The sequence below is a fragment of the Strix uralensis genome, chromosome 4 (genome assembly GCF_047716275.1).
Source record: "Strix uralensis isolate ZFMK-TIS-50842 chromosome 4, bStrUra1, whole genome shotgun sequence".
Taxonomy (NCBI): Eukaryota; Metazoa; Chordata; class Aves; order Strigiformes; family Strigidae; genus Strix; species Strix uralensis.
Genome location: NC_133975.1, coordinates 114,524,540 through 114,544,161, shown reverse-complemented (window position 1 = coordinate 114,544,161; position 19,622 = coordinate 114,524,540). Strand labels below are relative to the sequence as shown.

The following is a 19,622-nucleotide window of genomic DNA, read 5'->3' as shown; positions in this document are numbered from 1 at the left end:
TATATATCACAAGTTGCTAAATTTGTTTTAGTTTTTCTATTAATACAGGTTTAGCTAAAGCATACCTTCCAGAGGACATCCGATCTTGATAAGAACATCAAAAACTAGAGAAACCATTGCAGCATGTGGTAGCTTGTTCCAGTGTTTCAGTTGCACACTTCATTAAGACTGTATTTTTGTTCTTAATTTGAATTGATCCCTTATTTGTTTCCAGCCATTGGTTATTATATCATTCTTTACTAAGCACTCTCTATTACTGGTGACTTCATACTCTGATGGTAGTTTCTGTAATCAGGTCACCTCCAAATGTCCTTTCTGATAAGAATATCACCATACTTGCTGACAGTAAGGCACGTTCTCTAGACTTTCAGTTATATGTTGCACTGTTGAGCTGTAGTGAGTTTTCATCACATGTAAACAAGAACTGCACAAAATATTGCAGTATTATTTATCACTGCTTTATACAGAGAATCACCTGCATTGTGTCTATTAGAAAGGATTGTGTTAATGGTTCTGAGTGTAATTGCTTCATTGGGGGGTTTATATTCAATTATCTGTTTGCTGGTTTTCTTATTTGCTTCTTGGTCAGTTATTTCTATGATGCATTCCCACATTAGAGTGCAAAGGCTGTATTTGTTCCTATAGCTATATGCTGGGTTTTTAAAAAGAAATCCATCTTGAAAGCTATTAAGCTGTTCTGCTGAACACATTGTTTGGAAGGTTTCCTACTGTGCTGTTACAAGGATCTGTTCATTAGGAAAGTATATTACACATAAGTTAGACTGCTGTTGGATTCAAGTGGAATTCCCTGTCTGTGCAGTGAGTAGGGAACTGGCTAACAGGCCACACCCAGAGGGTAGTGGTAAATAGCTCTTTTTCAACTGGCAACCTGTCACAAGTGGGATCCCCCAGTGATCGATACTGGGCCCAAAGCTGTTTAATATTTTTATAAGTGACCTGGATAATGAGATCGAGTGTACCCTGATGAAGGTTGCTGATGATACCAAACTGATTGGGGAAGTGGACACTTCAGATGGGAGAGCCACCCTGCAGGAAGACCTGGATAGACTGGAAAAGTGGGCTAACAAGGACCTTATGAAGTTCAGCAAGGACCAGTGTAAGGTCTTGCACCTGGGAAAACATAATCCAGGAGTGTAACACAGGCTGGGATCTACCTGGCTCAGGAGCAGCTCTGTGGAAAGGAACCTGGGGGTTGTGGTGGACAGCAAGCTCAACATGAGTGAACAGGGTGCTGCTGTGGTAAAGCAAGCCAACAGGATGCTGGGTTGCATCAACAAGGGCATCACCAGCAGAGATAAAGAAGTCATTATCCCACTCTACTTGGCCCTTGCCAGACCACACCTGGAACACTGCGCTCTGTTTTGGTCCCTGCTATACAAAAAAGGTGTGGACAGGCTGGAGAGGGTCCAGAGGAGGGCCACAAAGGTGATCAAAGGACTGGGAAGCCTGCCATGTCAGGAAAGGCTGAGAGAACTGGGTTTGTTCAGCCTTGAGAAAAGAAGGCTTAGGGGAGACCTTATCACCGAGTTCCAGTATTTAAAGGGTGGCTACAAAGAAGATGGAGACACCCTTCTTACAAGGAGTCACATGGAAAAGATGAGGGGTAATGGGTACAAGTTACTTCTGGGGAGATTCCAATTGGACACAAGAGGAAAATTTTCAACAATTAGAGCAATCAGCAACTAGAATAATCTCCCCAGAGAAGTGGTGGATTTCCCACCATTGGACACTTTTAATATTCAGCTAGACAGGTGCTGGGCCATCTTGTCTAGACTGTGCTTTTGCCAGAAAGGTTGGACCAGACGAGGTCCCTTCCAAACTGGTATTCCATATGATTCCCAAGTGAAGGGTCTTAAAGCAGTCAGCCCTACCTCCTCCTTTTAAAGAAGCTACAAACTTTCAGACAGTAAACTCTTGACAAATTCTGGGCTGTGAATGAAGTAAATGCTATGAACTCCAGGATTTGCTTTTAGTTTTAACCTTTTTCTTCTAAACCATTCAATTTATGACTAATTACAAGACTGTCAGAAGGGCACTTGCCAATCGTGTGTACTGACTAAGAGAAACTGAATTTGCTTAAGTTTGGCTTCCTCCTACTTCTTCATTTCTTTTATGTTTTCTGTAACAGTCATCAGAATTTTTTCCTATATATGTAATTGTTGAGTGCAAGAAGTGACTTGCTAACACTTTATTTAGGAAAGATTAATAGATTTAGCTCTTTCAAATCATCAATATTGAATAATATTTGTTCAAACTTAATTTTATGCATTCTGCATACTGCTTTCCCACTTTAATTACTCTGTGGGGTCCATCAGTTAACCTGATTTAATTTACACAAACAATTGACACTATGACAATTTGTTACAGAAATGAGATGCAACTGTATGAAGTATGCATGTGAATTGAAGCTTTACATCAACATAGTGATTTTTTCCCTTAAATTCAGATCATATGAAAAGAAGCCTATGTTGTCTGTTAAAAAAAATTATTTTCTGACTTCACTATCTTTCTATAGTGTTACATGCTGTATCACCCTTTTTATTTTAATACAGGATCATTGTCAGACTAGTTAGTCTAGGGCATCACAAGTCATACGTTTAGGCTTTGTGAGGTTTTTTGTGTGTTTTTTTTTTTTTTTTAACGTAGTGCCTAGGTTTAAAACCAGAACAATATCTTCTGAATTTTCCTAGTATTTCAGGATTTGAGGTTGCAGGCTATATCAAATTGGCACTTAAATGTGGAACCAAAATTAAATATTATATAAATTTACACACAACTGGTATTTGTCATCTTTCATTTATGCTCTAATAAGTAACAGGCTATCTATCAGTGTTGATTATATATAAAGTTTATTCTTAAATATAAGCTATTGTAGAAAGTAATGTGGTTGTCAGGGGAGACCAATCTATTGTTTGACACTTTCTGCATGGCTTGTTTGATGGTTGTTACCATATTTATGGGACTTCCAGTATATTAATTAATTTCCTACCATCTTTTAATAATTATCATGTAAAAATACTGTTAGCTGAAGTTAGAAGTGCAAACTGTTAAATTACTTAAAAGGTTCTCTTAAAACTTACTAAGTTTACTCAGAGTAGGTTAAACATAAAACAAAGGTAGTTGTGTCTCTAATCCTGCACTGTAAACAAGGGGATTTGATGCATCCTTTTAAATTTTAACTTCTTCAAGTGGTATAGCTGCTCAGTGTTGTGAAGGGTATGGTTAGCTTGACTTCGCTGCATACAGAAGAGTCCTTAAAGGGTTCTCAGCAAGGCTTTTGGTGTGTTATGCTGAAGGACTAATATTTTTCAAAGCACATACCTTCACTGTAGGCACAGCTCTTCATTACGTTCTTCAAGCCCCGAACAATGTAAATAATTTAGATAATAAGAGAATAATAATGAAGTTTACTCCCAATCCTAACTGAAAATAGAGCATTCCGTTCACTGTTGTTCAGGATGTGGGGATGTGGAATTAAAAGTTTGCTGTAGAAGGTTTCTTAGTCTGAGGGACTTTAGGGAGATTCCTGATTACCACTGCATTGAGTGACACTGCTCTAGCAGGCAGATCTGGTGGAAGACTGATAGATAGCATGTCATATTGCCAGATTTGAAGAAAGAATTGGGGAATGAAAGGCAGATCTCTTCCATGCAGTAGTGTTTGGAATACAGATACCCAGCTATGGCTGATCCAAGCTGGTGTGTTCATACAGTGGACAGTAATGTGAAAATTTCTTACCTGATCCCAAAGTCAAAGCAGCTGGTTTTAATATGACACCCAAGGTGAACAATACCTGTTCACAGAAAGAACTAGGAGTTCTCAATACTGTTACTTGTCGCATAGCAGAACTCAGTCTTCACTGCTTTGAATTTTTGCTTCGTTCTACGGAATGGAAATATCCTTAATAACTTAAGCCAGCATTGGACAAATAAACCCCATTTGATCTCCTGACATTGTGAGAATGGGGCTGTGGAAGGGAGTTGGTGGTTGTAGCATCTGGGTATTTTATTTCAAAAAGTGAAGCAGGCTGGCTGAGAAGAAGGAGGCATAATTAAGACAGCAGTTTTATTTTGGAGATTCACAAGTGCTCAACTATGCTGCAAATCACACTGGTTGGCTGGTAGGGAAAGCTTCAGATCATGATTTAATAGATTAGTTTGTACTGATTAGGATATAGAGCACGAGCAAGAACCTCGGAAGTCACAAGGCTCCGTTATTATAGCTGTCCTATCTGTAATACTTTTCATGAAATTATCAGCTGTATTTTAAGAACAGTTCTGTTATTTGCTCCAACTCTTCTGCAGTCTATTCAAAACAAACTGTGAGGAAGCAGTCTTTTCTACAATTTCAATTATAATCTTGGGACCTAATTTCCACCCTTAATGGTGTAATAGTCTGTATGGCCTTTATAGATACTTATTTTTGTGGAAACATATCCTCTAGATAAATTGTTCTTTTCCCTTCATAATGCTTGTCTTATCTGTATTTATAGATAGGATTTGTACCTCTTCTTGGCTTTTTTTTTGCTCGACTGACTAAATGAAGTATTTTTCATACTCTGCAGTCTCCAGTCAGCTGATCACCCTCGCAGGCTTTCTCTGAAGCTGCTCCAATTTGAAGTTTCTCATGTGTGTGTTTTTAACTGTTATAATGAGAATTATGCATAACATTCCAGATGTGGTCTCACTGTGGTATTGTACAATAGCACTGTCTCTTCCTCTTTCTGCTCCAGTGAGTATGTTCCAGAATAGCATCTGCGCTCTTCACAGCTGTCTCACCTTGATGAACCTGGCTGTTAGGTAGCTCTGGTTTGGAATAATTGTTACACAGTTGTTTGATACAATATCTTTATTAAACTTGAACTATAACCCATTTTTCCATTAACAATGTTATCTAATACTCCTTTCATTTTATGTATGCTATTTTTGTATAAATTTTTGCATGTTATTAAGACTGTATATATTCGTCTGGGCCTTCCCTCTTGAAAAAAAACATTGTCAGTATAGTTGCTGTTTCCCCAGTCATTACAGAAGTGGTATTTGCTTTAAAGTTTTTGCTTTAGAAAGGACAATCTTATGTGTCACTGTTTCAGTAATTCTGAGAATGAATTCTTTTTGACTGCATTAACTTTAATCATTTTTAAAGTGTTCCTCTTCTCTATTTGTCATTGTTTTTATATCTGAGACAATATAGATGAGGATTATGGTGAAGGTTGGGAGTTCGTTCCTGAATATCCTTAATCTTCATCCCATTGTCCCTCTTTAGTATACACATTTTCTTTTTTTTGCCTACTTGGGTACAAAAAAGCCTTTAAAGACTGTAACTTTTTTGTATAATAACCTGTTAAGGTATAGTTTAGCTTTACTTTTTCTGTGTACCTAAGAGGCAGCTCTCTGTTGATTTTTTCTTTCATTCTCTCTCTCCCTTCTCCGTTCCCTGCTATTCTTGATAGGATCCCTGCATGTTTCTGATGTCTCACTTGCACAGTGTTATCAATGATTGGCTTGTCAAACATCGAGTTTTACCCCTTCAACTTGAGAGGGCGATCCTTAAATGTTTTAGCATCTTCATGTTAAATGCCAGGCTTCTGCTGTATCTCAAATGTCTTTGTTAACCTTCACTATCAAATTATTTGGGTGTATGCCGCTGAAATTCAAAGACCTAGTTATAAACCCATTTGGGATTTTTCATTCTTTATTTAAATAAAAATCTAGTAATATATGGATTAGGTTACGAGCAGCTGTTTTATAATGTCCTCATTAGGTAGTGAGAACAGTCTTAAAGTAATGGAGTCATTTGCTGCTTCAGTAGCTATTTCATAAATTTATCAGCTATTAGCTCCAAGAATAACTAAGCCTTTCCACTTGTCTGACTTGTTCTCCAATTTGTGTCTGGGTAATTAGTCTCCTAAAATGATACAAATCACTTTATTTTTATCTAACATTAAAGATCTGCATCCATATCAAACACTTATGCTGGAACAACTGCCCCATTAGTTTAATGCCTTTAACAGAACCTGTTTTACCTACTTCCCTTCCCCACAGGATTTGACCCAAACAGATTTCCATTCTTGTTATCTATTTATTAATTTATATATAGTTTAGTCATTTATAATTTAGTCATTTGTATATATGACATGTTGCTGACACACATTGTTCTGCTCTTCATTTCTATTTTGAATGTAGTCTATTCCTCAGTACTTGCATTCTTAGCTATGAGTGTTGTCCCAACATGCTGTGGTTACTCTGTCATGTTTTGTTCTGAAACGTGTGCCAGTAATTTAAACCTCCGACTCTTACAGACAGATGCAACCAGATAATTCATGATACTCATAAAACGTACAGCTTGATCTTCATCATCCCATCTCTTGGTAGTTTCTATCCATTCTTCACCATTTTTCATAGTGTATTAAAAACGGGTGTGAAAATGTCCCTGTAAAGTTTAAAATTCTCTGCCAGTAATCAGGCTGTCTTCCAGGAGAGTTGTTTCCACAGATGCTTGAATCTGACCTTTCAGAAAATTCTTTTTCAGACGATCTACCTCATGGTTTCTAAAACCTTCCTGATAATACTTGTCCCTGAGCAGCTTGTTAATCTTGTTATCAACTCATATCTCCAGCCATATTTCAGGGGAACTTGGAAGAATTAAGTTAGTCTGAGAGAGCTGTTTGTCACATGGCATTCCTCCTGCCCATTGCCTTCTTCCTCTTCCCTTCTTTCCCCCAGTTGATAAGTAAACTTTTAGTTGGCAGGTTTTCATTTTGTTACTAACATCCCATCTCAGTTTTCTTAGTTATTTTGTGATTTATGGTCAAAAATATTTCTTGGACCCAGAGAAACTGCTCTGTGTGGCTTTATAAATGCAACCTTTTCTATTCAAAAGATTATTTTTGGTTTAGTGTAGATAATCCCACACCGTGTACTTTTTTTTTTCCCCATTAGATACAATTTCCTAGCCTTTCTTTATTAGAACTATGAATATTTTTCCATCATACTTTGTTTCTTGTTTGTTTTTTTGGGAAACGTGCAACCGTCCAGTCCCCTTGATTGCCATAATGCATAAGAAACAGGGATGATTTTGCATGTGTACCAAGTGCATCAAAAAGCATCAAACTCTGATGTGTTGCTTTAATTCTTATATTTGTCTTCTGCCATCTTGCCCTTGAATCCTGCAGTAATAGTCCAGGTTCTTACATTTTTGTTTCACGGACTCTTGCGATTTTGTACACGTTGAAGTAATTTCTTAGTAATCAAATGCCCTCCCTTTCTATCTCCCTCTCAATTTTTCTTTTAGCTCTTGCATGCTGAATCTTAGTGATTTACTGACCCTGTGCATTCTCTCTGCTACAAAATTCCTAAAAGCCTTAAATGCTTGAAGGCTGTTAGTGTAAATTCAGTCTATCTGTAAACTGTACAGACTAATATATTACGATTATGTTCTTTCTAGAATGACTTGTAAATTCAGTGCTTCTGAATTTATCATGTTCCTAAGTTTTGTTAAGTGCTTTATGATTACAAATTTTAAAAAGTTGAACTTCTATAGGCTCTTCAAACTGTAAAAAGTACTCTCTTCTTTTTACATACATAGAAACTGGAAAGGGATTGTATGAGGCAGATTCCTGTGGGTTTGGGTTTGGGTTTTGATGCCTAGATCTTGTTGTATTTGGGTGGGGCAGGGAATGTGGGGGGGGTGTGTGTGTGTGTGTTAAGGGTAGAATCGAGTAGTGTGAGGGGAGAAGGATGTTATTTGTCATTTTTCCTTCTCTCATGAGTAAAATGATGGACAGACCTGGACATTTTTTCTTACGGTGATATAGTCACAGTTAAACGAATATTTAGAGAGGACCACTCTGCCAAATGAAATATGACTTTAAATTATCTATATAGTTTCCTGTATACTCAAATCTGATTTACTGATAGGAAGAAAGCTATTCAAGTGTAACTGATTACTCTGTTCTGCATTTCTACAAGACATCAGGTGAGACTCCATATGACCTTTTTTACCTTGTTTATCAACCCAGGTGCTAATTGTCTTAAACTAACTAGACCTGCCTCTCATTTCCTCCTCAGTTCCACCAACAAACACATTGTACAATTAAGGTAGCGTATTCATTTTTAGATTTACATGCTGGGTAGTTTCTGCAAAGGACATTCAGTGCAACACTAAAGCGTTAGCTACTGTAACTTGCTGAGGCACTTGATGTCATTTCTTATTCTTGAGAAAACCCTCTGGCAGTTTGCAGTTACTATTAGCAGCCTCCAAGTTTGTATTTGGGATAAGAAAGTTCTGAGCTTTCACACATGCCCACCCTCTACACCCTTCTCAGTTTTCCCACGCAAACCATATGACCAATCATATAAATTTTTCACTTAGAATGATTAAGGTTGCGCTGGAATAAAATGCCAAAGTACACCTGGGTTTAAAAACAGAAAGTAGGCTAACAGTTTTATATGCATATTCTCCTCCTGCATTGTGCTCTCTAATCTTGCTATTTACTAAAAATTGCTTTTAGATTAGTACTTTTCCAGTGTATTATCTGTTCCCAGATGCTGTGACTCCTGTAAATGTGACTACCAATTGACTAGCTCCTTTATTGTCACATTGTATTTATATTCTTTAATTATCCAGGAAGGTGTCTTAAGTTACCCAGTCTCTGTGGAGAACCTTCTGCTGATACATGGAATGTAAAAGGAATATGCAGTCATCATCTTATGAGGCTATACACTTTATTTGTCTTGCTGCCATTAGAAACATAACTTTGAAATCAGAATTAATTTATAGTGGCTTCCAGCGAACATGTTCACTGCCATTATGAACAGTTTGCTGAATATTTGATGAACGATATGCTTTCTTCTGGTTGTCACTTGTAAATGTTCAAAATGTTTAAAATTCAAGTTAAACATCAATTTTAGTGCCTGCTGATGACAACATAATGTAGAGTGAAGCTACATTTTCTTGTTGACCTTACCAGTGCTGACTACCTCCCATGAATCTATCTGGTCTAGTGGTATCTTTTTCAGTATAGCCTCTTCTACTTCCTGTAATAGAAATTGATATTATAGGGAAGTAACTTGCATCAGTACTAAGTTGTTTTGTTTCATGAGTTATATCTTAGATAACTATCATCTGAGCCAGTTGATGGAAAATACTTTCATTTCTCATAAAAGTAGTAAAGATTTTCTTTAGTGATGACATCTCTTCAACTTATGAAGTACTGTTTTTAGTGGTCCTACTAATTTCATTAAGCTATATTGTCTTGCTTAACTTCTTAAAAAATTTTTTTAAATCCTGTCAACTATTTTTCTGTCCAGTTGAAAAGGCCATCTTGTAAAAAGCACTGTTACTTGGATGATGTTAGATATTTGACTTAATTGTTTCATGAAGTAATTACAATAATTTAAATTAACACTGTCTTTGTTGTTTTCTTCAGTTTTGCATGATGTTGACTATCTTTAAAAATGTTTTGCTTGAATTGGAATCTCTTTTCTTTCTCTTAATTTCCTTTCCCTTTTCACTAGATTACTGTTTACAAAAGTCAAATTGGAGTCCCTGTGCAGAGGCCCAGATGAAGCACTCCTTACCTGTAAACACATGCTCCAGATTTGGAAATCCTGCTACAATCTCACTAACCCAAGGTAAGATGCTGTAGAATTCTAGGCTGTTTGGTACCTTGCTCAGTAGCCTTTCAGGGCAATATTAGGTCAACAGTCCTGCTTCTACGTGGTCTGGTATTTCATATGAACAAACTAATCCTCTGGGAATCTGGAGACTGAAGTGCAAAGATAGCAGCTGATGGACATGCAAAAACTACCCAGAGTTCTGTGAAGTAAGATACACCAAAGTTAACAAACTCTGCAGTGATGAGGACTATGTACAGAGATTGGGTAATTCTGCCGTTCTCCTTGATGGGGCTCAATGTACTGGTATTGTCTTGATTTTTTAACCCAGTCTGGGTTATAGAGTCTTTTATATTGTCTAGTGGAGAGATTGCTGTAGTGGAAATTTAGTTCAAGGACTTTCGCTAAATAAAATGAAGAACTAGACTTTAATGAAGTCTACAGAAATATCAGAGGTCACATGGATAAATATGATGTTCTTCCAAAGTGAGCATGGCTTTTTGCTAAAGGGAGGTCTTGCTTATGAACCTATTTTGGTTCTTCAGAGGCATTAACAAGTATTTGGATAAGTTGATACAGTCTTATTTGGGTTTCCAAAATGCTTCTGTGAAGGTCCTTTGCTATATATATTTAGATAAGCTGTGAAACAAACAGGAAGGACACTTTGCCAAAATCCAGGCTGGTACTATTCAACATGTTTATCAAGTACCTGGAGGACAAACAAAACTTTCGGGTATCTGGCTTTGAATGATTGACAGTTTCTGGAGAAGAGATGCTGCAGAAAAAGAGCTTTGTACCAGGTGGCATCAGATACCTGTATAGCAGTATGATGAACATTATGTGTTCAGTTTTTGCTCTTACTTTATTTGATCTTAGTTATGTAAACACACACATCTCTTTGATGGCCAAAGAGGGAAGATTGCTTCTCTCATTAACAAGCTAGTGAGCAGTTCAGAGCAGGAAAGTTTGGAGTATTTGGCAGGGAAAGCCTGGGAAGGGACCTGGGTCAGTCACAGTGCATTCAGAGAGACTCTGATACTGCGCTGCGGTGCAAGGAGCGGGACGTGGGGATTATAGAAAGTAAGTACGTCAGCAACCAGAAAGGTTTGAGATGAATTATTTTCAACTCAGAGTCACTGAACTAGCAGCAGGGGCCTGGGAGAGAATTTCTCTTCTACCTTAGTGGGTGGTGGTTTATTTTAGTTGGCTGGCTGTGTGGGGGGGGAGGGGGGGTTTAAGAGTTGTCAGAATGGTGTGCTGTGCAGAATAGTTACAATTTCCATGTAAGCTTAAGTTCAGTGAGGCTTTGCATGCACTGCAGCACAACCTTTCACCTTCCATCTCTGCTGTTACTTCCTCTAGGCGGATCAGGGCTCTAATCATGGCTTGTCATTACTTTTTTGTTGTTGTGCTAAGAGCTACTGCATGTTAAGTAATGCTTCTTTCAGACACCAGCAGTGACTGTTAAAGCTTACTCTTGGCTGTATCAGCAATGTTTGCTAGCTCTCATGTCACCATTCTCCTTCAAGAACACTGAAGTGGAAAAATTAACGAAGACTACGTTGCATCTAATAGTTTTTACTGCTTTTTTTATCTTGGCATTTAAACTTTTCTTGAAGTTCTGGTTTATGGTAACAAAATCAAATTAAGAATAGAATGGACAAGAGCTGTGGATAAGTGTCATGATGGAAGGAGATAAATTTCACAAATCACACAGAATTATATCAAACAGTAAATACTGATACCAAGCTGTAACCTTTCTTTGGATGGTCTGTGTGAAATTTAAGGGCTGAATACCTTGATATTGTGTAACAGTGATCCAATCTGTCTGACTGCGATAACAATTATCACGCAGACCTGAAATGTGATGGGGAAGTTCTATCCACCCAACTGCACTCCAGATATAGTGAAGAATGATTATGCAGGATTCTTGCGAAAACTTGAATTTTCCAACCTCTGTAATTTTAACATACACTTCATTTTGTTGAAAAGCAACATTTGAAAATTATGTCTCCCACTGAAAATAACTGAAGCTCTTTTTTAATAGTTCTTTAAGCCAATAATAAAAGGTCTTTTAATCATTTGAAACCTTTTTAGAATGTTGTTTTTCAAAGATTTAAATATCCTTTATGCTTATTTGAAACATCTTTTTCTATTCTGATTTAGACTGAAAACTAATTTTGATGTATCATTTTCCCAACAAGATAAGAACTTGCTTTTTTGATAAGCTGTGTATTTTATGTTTAATATTTCTGCTCGCAATTAGATTTTGAGGAGTAAACTTGACTTCAGTGACCTCAATAATCTTTTAATAATGAAAATAAATTATATACAACTAGATATATCACACAAAGTAATGGCTAAATGCAACACTGTGCCTTACCTTTGTTCAGCTGATTTAGAACAATTCTTTTGTCTTTAATTGGCACACAGACATTTTCCTCATGAGATGGTTAATATGAATTTAAAACTTACTTTATGGTTCAAGGCTTGGAAGGTTTAAATATTTATCTTCAGCCTGCTGCTTGAAGTTTATGAGAAAATAGTTCAATTCTTTTCCAGTTCTTAGTTTGCATTAGGAAAACAGAACAAACCACAATGTCAGTGCTGTACTAAGAGAGCTAAGCCTGGCTCTCCTTGTCAGAAGCATTTGGAATGTCATTGCTTGTGGATTGAGGAAGTAATTAATACAGTGGTTACCAGAAAATATGCACTAACTGATGTAACAACTATAGCTGATAGTGTGTGTCCCAGAAAGTTCCCTTCTGTTTCCTGTGGATTTCTATAATGCCATCACTTTCTAAGGAAATCAGTCATGTAATAATGTTAGGGTAATGCAAAATTTTATTTATACCATTTTAATAACAGCTGTACAAAGAGAGGAAGTTGTTTCACTGGTTTTTGAAGTGTGCAACTATTAAAGAGTTGCTGAAAGGCTTCTTGCTCTTCTGTCAGTTCAAATTCAGAAGGCAAATAGAAAGATGTACTGAATTCCAGTCTTGCAGTTTTGATTAAGGTCTGTCAGGCTTTACTTTAAGCTAGGAGTTTTGTAGAGTTTTTTCTCTTTGGTGAGAGTCAGACAAAAGTTTGCACTCTGCTAAGTAGGGCTAACAGCCCAATTGCTTTAAAGCTTAATTATTTTTAAGTTTGTGGGGTGCTATTTTTTTTAAAAAAAAAGGTTTGTAAAGAAGTATTAATTTATAGTGAATAATACCAAATTTACAATCCTAAAAATGAAATTAACTGTATTAACCACAGAATGTTAAAGAGTGCCCATATGTGCTTCTCACACTTTTCTGTCAATGTGTCTCAATACTTCCGTCATCTTAAGGAAAAGGAGCACTTAGTTCTTCAGTCCCTGTTCTTCTACTGAATCTTTAATAGAAGTTCTAAGAGCAATTAGTTTTCCAGCAAGTATATCAACAAGAAGCCTGAGGGACAGATGCTGAGTTACAACTGAAGTAGAAATTAAGTGCGTTTGTCCACAGGAGCAATCAGTGAAAACCACTGCTACTGCTTAGGCTCCTGAGGTGTTGGAAGTGTTCAGGATGCACTACTACTACTGCACTATCAGGACCAAATTCAACATTAGGCAGTTAATATGTGTGTGTGTATATCCAAAAAAACCTCAAAAAACAAAAAAAAACCCCCACAAGAAACCCCAAAACTCTGAAGTGTGATGCCTTTTTATGTGAAATGTAGTTATGGCATCTTTATAACATCTTTACCTAAAATTAGATGTCCTGAGTTTAGTGTTTCTTTTCAGTCTGGGAAAAGTGTGGATTTTCAAACTTATATCTGCCATGTCTGCTTCCTGTGAGAGGTGTGCCTCATATTATATAAAAGTTCAAGGTACAATAAATTCTTGCTGTAAAGCTGTTAGCTATGAATCGAATTAAAAGCCTGTATTCCCTTCATGGCTGTATTAATTATTTAAACAGGATTGCTGAAGTAAATACGATTTAGTTTTGCTCAGCTTAATTCTGTTTTAATGCAGCTGGCTTAATGCACTGTGAATGGTTAGAGGTGCTTGGTACTAAATTTGTTCATAGCAAGAACTTTTATAGCAAGAACCTTTGTGGGAGGAGGGCAGCATGCAACTTGTATCTTAGTATATAATTTTATATTTTAATAGCTTGCAATTTCTATACTTCATTACAGTGATTCTGGACGTGGGAGCAGCCTGTTAGACAGAGCTATTGCTGATAGACGACAGCTTAATACAATTACGTTACCAGATTTCAGTGATCCTGAAACAGGTAAGAACTGCATTTGAACAATAAATGGGTAAAGTGGTCTGGCTACAGCTAGATTTTGCATTAGTTTTTTGTTTTGTTTTGCAAAATGAAAGAATATTTTCATTGTTGTCATGTAAGTGGAAATAGACATTGTGCAATATAAGATTTTTTTCTTCTTTATTTATGAAGTACTTGCTGACCATGTTCTCTGTAAATTAAAGCATCTATAGTATGAAGCTTGCTGAGCTTAGTGGTATTTTGTCATGCAAGGGCTAAAAATTAGTATGCTGAACTAGCCTATTTGCCAAAGGCTCATGCTTTTCTGTCCATTTGGTATTTGCACATATTTTCTTTTTAAAAGGTAAATCAAAAAAATTTCAGAAAACTTCTAAACTCAAAAAACCTGAAGACATTAAATTCATTAAAATCTCTAATACATATTAAAATATAAATACATGGGTAGGTTGGCTTACTGTAGACATAGCTTTGACATAAGCAAAATTTATTTATTACAAATCCTATATATTGTGATAATTTGATATACATATCAAAAATTCTGGTGCACAGGTGCACTACATAAAAGCTAAGATTTTTACATGTCAGTAAATATTAACAGTATGTAATTTGCCTGTTTTAATATATTCAGTTATCACAATGCAAATTGATATGCCTTAAGAGTCATATAACCAAAAAGCAGGTGAGCCATGCATTCTGTGAAAATTGCAGAAGGAGTTACCATGATGATGCTAGTTCCAAAAACCTTTACAGTATGTTACTTTCATTCTAAATATTGAGAGTTTTCTGTTTCCTGGGTTTTATCTCAAAATTGTAGCGTGCTTTTCCTGGCACCTTTCAGATGTGAATTCCTGCTTAATCACACTTTGACACAAACAGCTTATGGGAAAGTTTGCCAACCTATGAATTAGAATACATTGACCCATAAATTAAGATACATTGAGATGTGTGATGTATCTCGTTGTTTAATATCAGAAATGTGCAGTAGAGAAAAATTCAATTTAGATATTTAACTTCTGAAAGTTAAAGTTGGATTGAATGTTCACTCAATTCTGAAATCATGTAAGCAAATAGAAAGTGTTCTGTGCTTGCTGTAGTGGCAAACAGTTTTGATTACAAAGATCAAGTCACCTGATTTCAAAGACTTGCAGTATGATATGGTCTGAAGTATGGCATAATTTAGCTTGCTGCCTCTAGTGTGGAATTTTCTATCATCTTGCATTTGTTTAATTAAAATGTATAAGATAACATTATATCATTCTATAGTGATAATTCTATATTCTAGTCTAGCTCGTTTCATTTTAAGGATGTAACTAGATTTTAAAGGCTTTGTATACATATATAGATATAGATAGATAATTTATGCCTCCAAAAAAGTGCTTGTTGGGGTGGGGGGGTGTTGTGGGAGGTTTCTTGTGGTTAGTTGTGGGGTTTTGTTTGATTTTCCTCCATGGGGGCACAAAGCTCTTCATCTACACCTTCAGGGTGTCCTTAATATCTGCCACACTTGAGAGCATAATGAATTGGTGCTTTTTAAAGACTGTGTATTCCTTAAGTAAAGATGAAACCTCATCCAAAACAAGTTTTCAAGAAGCCTGCCCCAGATTCAAATCCTGCAGCCGATATCTTGATTGGAAAACAGGTTCTATACATATGTTCTGATTTTTCTTGGAAGTTCCAATTCGTCTTTTTTTCTGAATCTCAGCTGTGTTGTTAGAGTTTATTTCTACTGTCAAGGAGGACAAGATGGGAAATAAAAAATGTGGGGTCCCATTTTGATTATTTTTCTTATAAAAGGTAATTGTGGCGGATAGGGTGGGGAGGTCCTCTTTTTTATCTGGTTTGGGGGAAGGGGGGTATTTTTGTTTAGGGTTTTTTTGATTGTTAATTTTAGCAGAAGAAACCTTGTTGCAATACCAATACTTAAATTCTGGTAAGAACTAGAGCTTTGTTATATACTGTCTATACAGTAGTATACATATAAAAGCTGCATATCCAAGTTTTGTCCAAAATTCTTCATGCAGAAGATTATATAAAAATTTTGCAGAAATTAAAAGGTTATGGTACTATAAGAATAAAAGAAGTCAAACTTGCCATAGTGTTTGAGTGAGAAAACTTTAAGCAGACTGTCAAAAAAACATTGTTCATAAAAGGTAGATAATAGATGGTTGAGATGTTAGATCTTTATAGGCTGAAAGAGCTCATGTGCAAATTCTGTGGAACCCCAGTGTTTAGAAATACAGAAGGAATTTAACATTTAAATAAACAAACAAATGTTAAAATAGGGGTATGTAGGAAAGGTTTTGTGGAAAATCCTCCTACAGAAATGTTTGTTCCCCTTCTGTTTATACAGCATAATGCTACCATGTGTATGCATTTATATGTTTGTTCAGACATGAACATTTGGAAGTTTTCCCCTTCCTAACTTTGCTTGCCACCTATGATATTGATCTTCTTTGCCTGTTTAGTCTGAGTTTGGCCAATGCAAATACCAAGAAATGAGAGATTAAATTCTAATCTAAGTCTTATGTACTTGCAATTTGAATTTTAAAATCCTTTTTTTAAAAAAAATACATCTAGCTGTAATGGATGTAAACATTCTTTTTCTTAGATGTATCAATTAAGCAGAAGCTGAAAGTTGAAAAAAAAAAAGAGGTCTTAAAAACCAGTTTTATATACAGCTCTTACCAATCCCATAATCAGAAATGATTAAATGATTGGAGTTTAAATTTGTGTAACCTTTGAAGTATCAAAAGAGTGTATTGTGGATTTCTTACAAGGCTAGACTGTTAATTCTATGCCCTCATCAATAATTCTGGTAAATCTTTAAGTTTGCCTTCTATTTCAGCTGGTTTGCCATGAGTGCCATGCACCCATATTTGTATATATTGATGAAGGAAATAAATATGGAGGAAAAAATAAAACTTTTGATGAATGAATCACTGAAATAAAATCTCACAGGGAGGCAAATACATTTCATATCCATAGATAGATGCGCATATGCAAATCACTTGAGACTCAGTTGGCTATTTTGGTTAAGGTAAGTTGCATTCAGTCTTTTTAAAAACAGATTATTCAATTTGTTGAGTATTGGTTGTAGTCCACTTAGTTTATCATAGGATGAAACAATAGTAGCTGAGTTTTAAACTTTGGTCTTCATTTCTCCTTAGATATATTTTACAAATTTATGCATTAGAACATAGGGAAAAAATCTTTAATCTGTTTTTTTAATCTAGTTTAGTATGGAAGGAGAGTACATATGAGTACAGGGTATTTTTTTTTTATGTTACTTTCAGAAGGAGTGATATTTATTTTATGTAGAAGCCATTTCCATTTTACTGAATGATGAAATAAATACTTTGCATTTTTTGGCATCCGTGAGTCCATTAAACCCTGTTGGATCTTTTTTCTTTCCTGCCCCCCCACACCCTTATCATTCTCTTTGTTTCGCTTTTTAGCCTCTGATACTTCCTCATCTTCTCTCTCAAGAACTGAGTCTCCTCTCCAACTGTTTGTATCTTCTCATCTTCCTCATCCTCCTCCTAAACCAGATACCTTTGTCTGGCCCCATGCAGCCTCTGCATACTGTGACCAAGTTCCTGAACCTTGTACACCTTCTCACTGTAAATCGGCTTTCTATTCCTGATGCGTTTGTTAGTTTGTGCTGTATTTTTCTGATAATCTTCATAACTGATAAACCCTATTTAAACAGTTTAAGTTTCAACAGAGTGTCAGTGAAATCTGGACTTTCAGATGCCCTTCATTAAATGCTGAATGGGTTTTAAGAGTTTCATCAGAATAGACTGTTTATTGATCCCAAAAGAGGTAAAGTTACAGACATATTTAATACTCTGTTCTCATGACTGTTACAGAAAAGGATAGATGTTTGGTAAAAGATTATTGGCCAAGACTGCTTTGTAGCATTTACTGCTGTAAATTATTTCCATTGCTAGCATCTTTTGCTTAACAAAACTGTCCTTTCCACAGAATTTCCTTCTTATCTGTACAGTTTTTTAGTGACTTGATTTCAGAAAACCTGTAGCTAATTGCATCCAAAACCCTTCCCTGAAAATTCACATGAAGGAAAAAATTGCCTAAACATCAGTGTGTATTTTCATATTGCAGGTAGGGCATATTGGAATGAATCAGAGGTATTAGAGCAGTGAAAATCAGCATAATGCTATTTCCAGTCAAGAACCATTCTGTTCATTGAAATTATGCCAATTTAAATATGTTGTAAGATCAATCTCCCTGTTGTTTGAATACAAACTGCACAGTAATGCTGCCAGAGTAGTTCAGGTGGCAGGGTAAAATCAACGTAGATTTCCAGACATTTCTTTTTAAGTCCTTTTTATTTCTGTTAAATAGTCCTTCACTCATAGCTTTATCATAGTGCTGGTTTTGTCACTGCACTTGCTATAATCCAGTCTTAAGAAATTCATTTTGACACCTAGCCTTTAACTGATATCATGTCAAAGATATTAATTCCTAACAACATGTAGAAAATAAATCTTTGAGTAATGGCAAAATTTACTTGTTAAAATAGCTGACATAAGACCGAAGTTTTAAAAACACTAGCTCATATCTAAGCCTGTAACTGGAAATTAAGGAAGGTGCTTCCTTTAGACTCTGAGAAATCTGTGTCTTACAGAAGTTTAACTAGTTGAAGGCTGACCTCCTTCTTGAAGCATTTGAATAGCTGATTGATTGCTATTACAGGTTTGGGTGTCGAGTTGAATTTGCTCAGACCTACTCTATAAACAATACATCCCAGTTAGCATTAAATTACTTGTTCTTTGCAAAGCTACAAGTTAATAAGAACCCACTCAAGAATGAAGGCAAACTGAAAGAACGCAGAAGCTCAAGCATGGATTCCATTATGTAAAGCCCAAGTTTTCCATTTCCAAGCTACAGTACCCTCAGGGGAAGGAGCTTCCACCATATGCATGAGAAGTAGCAGAACCATGAAAAAAAGACAGATTGGAGTCCTTTGTTTAGTGTAAATAATTAAAGTTCTCTATCTTTGAGTAAGTAGAGGTTTGCCTAGATGCTTAGAGCTTGTTAGTATAGTTACCAGGGCTGAAAAATCTCATGTTCTATATCTTGTTTAGTTCAATTTTTTTTTCTAGTGAAAGAAGCAAAAGGCACTTTATATTATTGACTTGACTTCCAATTTCTGTTGAACAGGAACATGATTTTAGAGGTGTAGCAAAGGCTCTATGAAAATATTTATTGTAAACAGTAATCTTCTTAATTTTTTTATCTTTTGAAGCCCTGTAAACCTGATTTACAGTTTGAAGATTATCAGAAATCCCCTGGCTTTCTTGGAGTTCTTGGGTTTTATATATACATATATATATATAGAAATTTTTTCTCCTCCTTCTTACTTTGGATTTTAATTTGTGGTTTGATCTGTTCAAAGGCAATCCATCAGATGCTTACTTTCATGGGTTTTACTCCCTTTTTTCAGTTTGTAAGTAGTATTCACTGTGCAGTTCTATTCATTTCTTAAGGACTTAAATCACCTTTTCCTTTACCACAAAACGTACAGGTTTTGTCCATCAGTAGTGGAAGCTTGATAGTGTGTAAAGCAAGGCTGATGCTCTTTGCCCATTCAGTCACCCCAAGGGCTGTAATCTTACGAGATCTGAATGCACTCAGCTAACACTTGCATTTAATAATTAAAGAGGCAGTATTCATTTCTAGAGGACTGCAAATAAAGATATGTTAG

General features: G+C 36.0%; 1 protein-coding gene across 9 annotated transcripts in view; it reads left to right on the top strand.

Moving 5' to 3' along the window:
* The window catches only part of TTC7B (tetratricopeptide repeat domain 7B), a 146,588-nt gene that overhangs the window by 85,318 nt on the left and 41,648 nt on the right, over positions 1-19,622 (top strand). For 7 of the 9 annotated variants that reach the window (XR_012628942.1, XM_074868596.1, XM_074868590.1 and 4 more), the window contains 4 exons: positions 9,540-9,656; positions 13,800-13,897; positions 17,350-17,514; positions 19,314-19,364. Coding sequence is in view for 8 of the 9 variants with exons in the window: in XM_074868596.1 (XP_074724697.1) it covers positions 9,540-9,656; positions 13,800-13,897; positions 17,350-17,514; positions 19,314-19,364 (431 nt within the window). In the remaining variant the exon portion in view is untranslated. The remainder of the gene's footprint in view (positions 1-9,539; positions 9,657-13,799; positions 13,898-17,349; positions 17,515-19,313; positions 19,365-19,622) is intronic. The other 2 variants (XM_074868593.1, XM_074868594.1) reach the window with 2 other exon arrangements.